The sequence below is a fragment of the Bidens hawaiensis genome, unplaced genomic scaffold (assembly GCF_021521415.1).
Source record: "Bidens hawaiensis isolate Kalapana, Puna unplaced genomic scaffold, B.hawaiensis_p1.1 tig00079505_1, whole genome shotgun sequence".
In the NCBI taxonomy this organism is placed as follows: domain Eukaryota; kingdom Viridiplantae; phylum Streptophyta; class Magnoliopsida; order Asterales; family Asteraceae; genus Bidens; species Bidens hawaiensis.
Window position 1 is genome coordinate 3,804 of NW_027503595.1, and position 9,421 is coordinate 13,224.

General features: G+C 34.9%; 1 protein-coding gene across 1 annotated transcript; it reads right to left on the reverse strand.

Moving 5' to 3' along the window:
- Positions 1–1,308: 1,308 nt before the first annotated feature.
- LOC143607116 (uncharacterized) lies at positions 1,309–2,521 on the reverse strand. Its single transcript, XM_077082673.1, has 2 exons — positions 2,124–2,521; positions 1,309–2,008 (listed from the first exon to the last, which is right to left on the reverse strand). Exons 1-2 carry the CDS (start codon positions 2,519–2,521, stop codon positions 1,309–1,311), a joined length of 1,098 nt encoding a protein of 365 aa, XP_076938788.1.
- Positions 2,522–9,421: the final 6,900 nt, after the last annotated feature.

The following is a 9,421-nucleotide window of genomic DNA, read 5'->3' on the forward strand; positions in this document are numbered from 1 at the left end:
CCATCCATCGTCTTTGTCTCATGTTCGATTCTTTCTGATCAAATATGTGCTTTAGACTTTTATGATCAGTATAAACTGTAAACTTCACACCATAAAAATAGTGTTGCCATAACTTTAATGCAAAAATTATAGCTCCCACTTCCAGATCATGGGTGGTGTAATTTTTCTCGTGAACCTTTAATTGTCGTGAAGCATAAGAAATTACATTTTTTCCCTTGCATCAAAACACATCCCATTCCTGTATGTGAAGCATCACAATATACAATGAAATTATCTTATCCTTCAGGCAAGGCTAAGACGGGTGCATTTGTTAATTTCTGTTTAAGAGTTTCAAACGCCTCTTCTTGCTTTGGTCCCCATTCGAATTTCATAGACTTCCGAGTAAGTGAAGTTTGGAACCGCTATCCTTGAGAAGTTCTGGATAAACCTTCTATAATAACCTGCTAACCCCAGAAAACTTCTTACTTGAGTCGGAGTCTTGGGTTTCTCCCATATGGTAATAGCTTCAATCTTTGCTGGATCAACTTGAATACCCTTCTCATTAACAATATGCCCAAGAAATTGTACTTCGGATAACCAGAATTCGCATTTCGAGAATTTGGCATAAAGCTTCTCTTTCCTCAATGTTTCGAGTATGGTTTTCAAATGAGCTTTGTGTTCTTCTTTCGTCTTGGAATAAATAAGAATGTCATCAATAAAAACAATAACAAACTTATCCAAGTAGGTTTGCAGATTCGATTCATCATATCCATAAAAACTGCCGGAGCATTAGTGAGTCCAAAAGGCATAACAGTGAACTCATAATGTCCGTATCGGGTTCTGAATGCTATCTTGGATATGTCTTCTTCTTGAAATTTCAATTGATGATAACCGAATCTTAGATCAATTTTGGAAAAACAACTTCCTCCTTGTAATTGATCGAAAAGATCATCAATCCTCGGGAGCGGATATCGATTCTTGATCGTGACTTTATTCAATTCTCGGTAATCAATACACATCCTCATTGATCCGTCTTTCTTCTTAACGAACAATATTGGAGCTCCCAGGGTGAAGAACTCGATCGTATGAATCCTTTTTCCAATAACTCATCCAACTGCTTTTTCATTTCCTTCATCTCAGTTGGCGCTAATCTATAAGGAGATTTAGCAATTGGAGTTGTTCCCGAAACTAAATCGATTCTAAACTCAACTTCTCGATCGGGCGGAATTCCAAGCAATTCATCAGGAAATACATCCTTGAATTCAGCGACAATTGGGACCTCTTCTAGTTTCTTAGGCTCGGGCTCCTTGGTTACATAAGCCATAAATGCTAAGCAACCTTTTCCCAAACAATAGCCATAAATGAAAAGGCTATCTTACCAGAATCTTTATCGCCAACTATTCGCATCATTTTATTGTTTGGGGTTAAAATTTCAATAGCCTTTTCATTACATAGTATTCGGGCTTCGTTGGCAGTTAACCAGTCCATCCCTAAAATAACTTCAAATCCAGCTAACTCCATTGGTAACAATTGCACTGGCATTTCATATCCGGCTAAGATAATATAACTATTTAATACCTCAGATATTCGGATTAAGTTTCCATTAGCCGTTTCTACTTCATATTGATTATTCAATTTAGCTAGAGGTTCATTCAATAGACTACAAAACTTATAATCTATGAAACTTTGATTGGCTCTAGAGTCAAATAAAACCCTAGCATAAACATTATTAATAGGAAACGTACCAGTAATCACGTCTGGTAATTCTCCCGCCTTCTGAGTGTTAAGCATGAATGAACGGGCATTTCCCCTCTTGGCTTCATTCCTGGCACCACTACCACTGGCGCCTCCAAATACGGGTTTCCTCTTAGTGCATTCCGCACTAAAGTGCCCTTTTTCTCCACAATCAAAACAGACGATTAATTTCTTCCTACAATCCTCTTCCTTGTGTCCCGGTCGTTTACAAAAGTTGCAAGTTGAATACGGATCAAACTTGCGAACATCAAATTTCAGTGTAGGCTTCAAACACCTCCCGTCATGTCGCTTACCACAGTTTTACACATCAGTCGATTAAATGCAGCCGACCTCTCCTTCCCTTTTTCAAACTTTCTCTTCTCATCAACTTCACATTTCTTCTCAGTCACCATCTTCCTTTCCTCCTCTCGATTTCTATCATACTATCCATCAAATAACCAGCCAGCTCAATAGCAAACTCGATTGTTGCAGGCATGTGTGATCTCACATGATCACGGATTTCCTTTGGCAAACCATAAATATATCGGGTCACCTTGTTATATTCGGGAATAACAAGATGTGGAACAAGCCTGCAGTACTCAAGGAATTTAGTGTTGTATTCCTTGATATTAGTGCCAATAACCTTGTGGTTCCAAAGCTTGGTTTGAATCTGATCAACCTCGTGGATAGGACAGAATCTTTGTTTGATTAGTTCTTTAAAAGGTTCCCATTCAAGATTATACAGATTACTTCTTCCTTTCACGTCTATTAACGTATTCCACCATTCCAGCGCCTCTCCTTTAAACATCTGGGACGAGTACTAAATACTCTCCTCTTCGGTACACTTACTGATGATAATTATTGACTCCATTTCCTCAAGCCAACGAAGAGTAACAATCGCGCCCTTATCCCCATAGAATTCTTTCGGTTTATATACTTGAAAGTCCTCAAACGTACATCCCGTATTGACTTTCCTTCTCTTTGTTTGTCTTGGTTCATAATCAGCAGTAGAACTCTCGTATCCCTTATCTTTTGGTTCTTTTATTTTATCATCTCTTGTTCTTTTTGAATCTTTTGGTTTAGAATGAACGGATATGCTATAACTTGGTTGTTTAATTAATCTTGATTTCGACCTAGCCACACTTTTTGAATTCGATGTGTGGTCTTGAACAATTTTTATTAGAGGAGTCACAGCTTCTTTGATTAACGGAGAAACTGTTTCTTTTATCATATCACGAATTCCTCTAATGTATTCTTCAGGTAATAAATTATTATTTTCAAGGGTCTTTGCTTTATCAGCTTGACTCCCTTGACTGACTCGGGTTTCTCGTTGTTCAGACATTCTGTAAATCATATGAATACATGAATTTAATACACAACACGCAAACTTTTATTCATAATATTACAAAAGATAGAAATACAACAACAGTAGTTATATAATCCTAATCTTTGGCCCATTTCTTAACCATCTTCTTCATCTTATTACATTTTTTATGATCTTATCGCCTATCTTTTTCTTCTTGATCCTTTCATTTCTTAATTCATCCATCACCGAGTTGGGTGGGTTGGGATACCCTACCGGTGCAGACGCTGAAGGAAAAAGATAAGCGTTTTCTCTCGATACAGGTGAGGATTAGCTATATAAGTCTGCATTTCCTCATCAGGAAGGTTGGTTGTATAAAATTCTTCAATCAAGCGGGCTTCTTCCCGTATCTCGTTTGCTTGTTCAGCTATGGTTGGTACAGGTCCATGATACAGTGGAAAATTAAAATTTATCAGAATAATAAACTGATCTTCGACTTGGTTAAGCTAAAGTTTGAGCACCTGGTGGGGGTGATCTAAAATGCCATAAACTCTGGTTGGAATGACAGTTCATCCAACTTGAGGATTTAGTACTAGTTTCTTGTTTGACTATACTTTGAACTTCCACATCATATGGATAATAGTTCAGGGTACCGGTCATTGGAACACTTTCGGAAGTGTCGCTGGATATTTCGATTGGCATTTCTGGACTTCCCGGAGCATAAATTGGTTGGCTTCCGTAAGCCAAGTAAGGATCGATTTGATCAACAGGGTGTAATTGATTTGGATTCATCAGATTCAGATTAGCCGTGTTCACGTGCACCGGTTCAGTCGGATTTACCGAAACAGTTGGCCACTTAGGACCAAAATTTGTGCTAACTCGGTCAGACGGCTCAGCATCGGGGGGTAGGGTTAGATCGCCTTGCGACCCAACGTTTTTGTCTGTAGTAGTTAGTGTAAGACATCTGTATATATAATAACTTAGGGATAGGCAGACTACCAATCATAACTTATCCCTACTTATCTGATAAATGGTTAAAGCTTAGGTACTAATTTTAATACCTAATTCGCTGAAACTGATGGCTCTGATACCAACCTGTCACACCCCAAACCAGGGCCTCGGAGTGTGACCATCAGTTGGTACCTGTTTTATAAATATATCAGAGTAGCGGGTTCATTTTAGCGGAAGTCTTTAAATATCAAAATTTTAATTTAAATTATCAAAATTACTCGGGAATTAAACACCCAAGTTTCAGGTTTACAAAATCGTGATATTAATAATACAAGGATTTGTAATATTCAAAAACGAGCCATCTCGAGCGATCTTCTAAGACTCCAATCCTTGTATATCATCTATTATCATCTAGTTACCTGCAAGGGTGGGAAAAACACGTCAGCTATATGCTGGTGAAACGTTGACTCAATAAAACATTTATAACAGTCGTTAAATACAAACATAATTTTCTATTCACAATCTCAGCAGGAATGCCTGTCCATTCCCGGGATTTGTACCACTGCGCTACACACACAATTCAAAGGTTCCCCGAGTACATAGCCCCTGTTCGGAGACAACTTTCCCCTAGGCTATGTTACCCTTATGGAGAACTGGTTATGACTGACTTGGTTTTGTATGCCAATTATTAGTTATGTTTGGATCCAGACACATGTGTATTCGGTCTGAGTTGCTTTTTATTATTTATTTTGTATTATAACGATTTTAGAGATTATATCTCATGCAAACATTTATCAGACTCTTTGTAATAAACAACCAGTCTATTACAAGAGTAAAATCAGTTCAGACAGTAAAAGGTTAACGTGTGCACCTTACATTATCAGTAGGAAATATCAACCTCCTTGGCTTTAGTATGCTATTAACCTATATTTATAATAGGTATGCATAAGTACCTAGTTGGGATTATTCAGCAGACTTTAAATCTGTTTCGGTTTCAGCAGACTCGAGGTCTGATTCAGTTCAGCAGACTCGAGGTCTGATCAGCAGACTTGATGTCTGATTCAGTTCAGCAGACTCGAGGTCTGATCAGCAGACTCTTAGGTCTGTCCTAACCTTAGTATAGTTATAGTTGTTTTATGAAAATACTTTGAATTTACATATGACGTTTGGAATAGCACGCTTTGGCCTAATAAAGGATATCACGTTGGCAAACTTCTCCAAGTAAGCGAACGGGTCTCGCGGTTGATTAGGATTTATACGAATTGCTTTCCTTAGGCAAGAAGAGTCTACTAATGATACCCCCCTTCCAGTTACTACATGCCCGTCAAAATAATAGTTTTGATAACATTACTTCACATGGAAGCAACATCTTTACTTTATAAAACATTACTTGGAAAATATTAACAGTTTAACGACTATACTCTTAACTAAGTTGTAACTAGATATTTAAAGTAACTTAATCCTATTCCTACCTTAATCGGCTTGACGGAACTTAAGATCTTTTAGAAATCAGCAGCAATTCAGCTTGTACTTCGTTACAAGATCAACAGCTCGTTAAACAGTGTAACAACACCTCGGTTTTTCACGAAAACGACCCTCGACACCCTAGAACGCCCTTGGCATGATTACCTAGGTTAAGTGTGTGAAATGAGTGTGAAATGGTGATGGAATTGGCTGAACCCGTAGCTGCCCCTTTTATACTTGAGTTTCCAGGCCGTCGCGTAGCGCGATGACCCTTTCCCAGGAACAGTCACGAAGCGCGACGCCGCAATTTACCAGAGGCTGCCACGTGTTGACACGTGGTTGGCCACGTGTCTCGGGTTACTTAAACTGGTCATCGCGTAGCGCGATGGACCAGTTGAGTTTGGCCGTCGCGTAGCGCGGCGCCCCACTTTTTCTTGAATTGTGTGATTCTCTGCCGCGTAGCGCGACGAAGTTCATTGGGAGACCATCGCGCTCCATCGCGTAGCGCAATGGGTCTAAAAACTCAAAATTTTCATTTTCAGTCCTTAATCTTTCAGAATTGACATTTTTGGCCTTTAACTTCTAATCTTGACATTTTTGGCAAAAAACTAGATGGGATATTTTCATGGTGCTACAATATATGATGCTTTTGTTCTTATGAATTAATGCCATTATAGACAAGTACTTCAATTTCTAGAGATCAAGATTCGGAGACAACGCTCACTTGAAAAAACTTCCTAAAATTGGAATGTCATCATGAGAAGTTTACCAGGGGAGGTTTTCTAAATTGTACGTGCTTTCGGGTTTAAAATGTAAAAAAAAAAAGGAAAACGAAAAAAGAAAGAAAAACGCATACCTAAAGTGAGAAAGAAATAACATAGAATTTGCTTGCTATAATATAACTTACAAAGATATGTCCCTGTATAGGCATTTCATCAAACAGCTTCGGGCGTCTACAAGAAACCATGTTTTGACATGAACATGTATGAGATTGTTCAATGGAGCACATTTTAATTACTTAACAAAAACTAATAGAAGAAATTCGATGCATTAAAGGTAAAACGAAATGACTTGTTCTGTGCAGCTCATAGCAAAGAACTTCTATATTAGTGTACTAGGTTAGGTACCCGTATGAAACACAAGGTTGGAATAAATGAATTTATTGAAATAACTTCACAACGTGAAATACATAAAACATGTTGAACAATTAATATAAAGATATATCAAAAGGTAGAATGAATTAGAAATTAAACAAAATGAATAAGAGAATTATATGTTGAGCTTCGTAAATCTTTAAATATTTCTTTGTATATATTAACAATTGCGTTTTGTGAAGTCCTTGTTTGTATATTTCCATGTTATGTATTTTATTACTTGTAAATAAAATTTTATAATATCAAACCAGCCTTAACATCATAAGATGAAACTGATTGATACTTATTTGGATAGATACTATGGAATATGGAAGATTCTATCATCATATGTAAATCATGAACCTGATGTCAAATTTTCTTTCTCAGTATGGAATTCGAGTTATATTTTTCGACGACAATAACATCTTCAAACTTGTTGTTCTTGCTTTTATATCAGATTTTCTATATCCAAATAGAATTTTCGTTCTTTTCTTATGGCAATGCTACTACAACAAATTTTAAAGCAATTACAATAGTAAGAGAAATTAAAGTTAAAACAATGATGTCTAAGTATTATTACATGATTATTTAAATAAAAATAATTTCATCTGCACATTTCAAAGGAAAATATGTGGCATACCATTTGAAATGTCTAAATTAATGGAGTTTTGATACAACTACAAAAAGATGAAATATGTTACCAATCAATTTGATTATTTCAGACGCATTAACAAAATATTTGTTAAAACGATAATGTAGAAAATGTAATTGTAAATCTTAGAGAGGACGGTGCACCAATATGGGTATGGTGCATGGCTCTAAACCACATGGCAACACTGCCGCCATCCTATGTGGGTATGATGCACGGCTTCATTCCATGGCAAAAGTTTGTCACATAAAATTAATTCATTTTTGACATGTATTGTATTTAGAGAGTAAAAAACAAACAAAAAGTGTTAAACTAACTGTGGTAGGTGTTCATAGTGATTTTGTGGTTTGTGAGTGCTTGAGAGCAAAAATGAGGTGGCAGTGCATCATTGGGAGACGTATATGTAGTACCCATGAATGCTCATTCCCCTCTTACAATCTCAAGTATTGCTATTATTAGAACCTTCAGGTATACGAGCAGTGAGCGTTTGATCTTTTAGATATGACCTTATAATATGATTTTCTAGCATCCAAGTAGAGTTTTTGTGCATTTCATCTCTCAACAGGGGCGGAATAACCCATATCTGTATTAGAAACTGTAAATCGATTACAATATCAAGAAAAAGTTAAAACCATGTATATGTTTGAGTGTCATTAAATGATCATTCAATAAAAATAATTTCATGTGCACGTCACAAAAGAAAAATTTGTGGCATGCTATTTGAAACGTCTGAAAAGTGAGTTCTAGACGACAACTACAAAAGGATGAAATATGTTAATGCTCAAATTGAATATTTTTGATACATTAACAAAACAACTGTTATAACTATAATATTAATACTGTAATTATAAATCTTGCAATCTAAAGTGTTGCTGCTATTAGAAACTTCATTGGCAGAGGAGTAGTAGGACCATACATGACCTTATAATATAATATTCTGATATCTAAATAGAGTTCTCATGCTTTTCGTCTTTCAAGAGGGCCACAATAACCAATATACTTATTTTAAACTATAATTCAATTACAATTACAATTACAATTACAATTACAATTGCAAGAAAAAATAAAGTTAAACCATGTATACGTTTGAGTATTGTTAATGGTTATTTAATATAAATAATTGCATTTGCACATTAAAATATATGTATCATACAATTTGAAATGTATGAAAATAAAGTTTTGGATACGTCAACTGCAAATTAAACCAAATTGTCAATTGTAATTTTGATTACTTTGGATATAGAATTAAACTAATTGATTTAACTATAACATAAAAAATGTACTTGCCAAACTTACAATTTAGTATCATTGCTTTTAGAAGTACCATAGCGTGAATATTTGATCTTTAGACATGGCTTTATAGTTTAACATCAAAATAGACATGTTTAAATGTATCATATTAATAAAATGAAGAAAGAAAATACACAACAGCTTAAAGAATAATTTAAAATAAACATGTGGCTATGATGTTAGACGAGTTAATAATAATAACTCTACATATAGAGTATCTTACCATTATAAACATGTGGTTACAATATTTTTTTTTTATGATATTTGGATTTCAAACAACTAAACATATATGAACTAAAGTTTACAGTGAGCAATGATATAGAAAATTGGTATTGTCTAATTTGTGTATGAATTTTTTTTAAGATTTATCTAAAATGATTGAACTTATATTTGTTAATTTTATTCTCCTAAACATGAAATATTATACACTAATAATGACATAGTCATATTAATATGCATATTGATGGTCATCTTTAGACAATATAATGATTAGAAAATAATATTCATACTACACATGACTACATATTTGTGAACGTATATGTTGTTATTCAACATATACGCCGCATATGTTATGCGGCATGAATATTGAACAAAATCATATTTAAACAAACAATTCAAAGTTTATGTATATTAATAAGAGGAATTGAATGAGTTGAAACAGAGTTTAAACTACAAAATTTAAAAAAACGTGATACTAATTAAGAATCATTTTATTGGTTTGGAATATCAGGTGAATTATAATTTTTAGATATGAAGAGCATACATTACGAACAAACTATATGCGTCCATTCGTCTAAAACGGGATGGTAAAAGGGATGAAAAATGTTAAATCTATGTGATATTGATTATTTTAAAAAAGAATTGTTCGTGGTTGAAATTTGCAAAGAATTACAAAAGGGATAGAAAAATAATATAAAA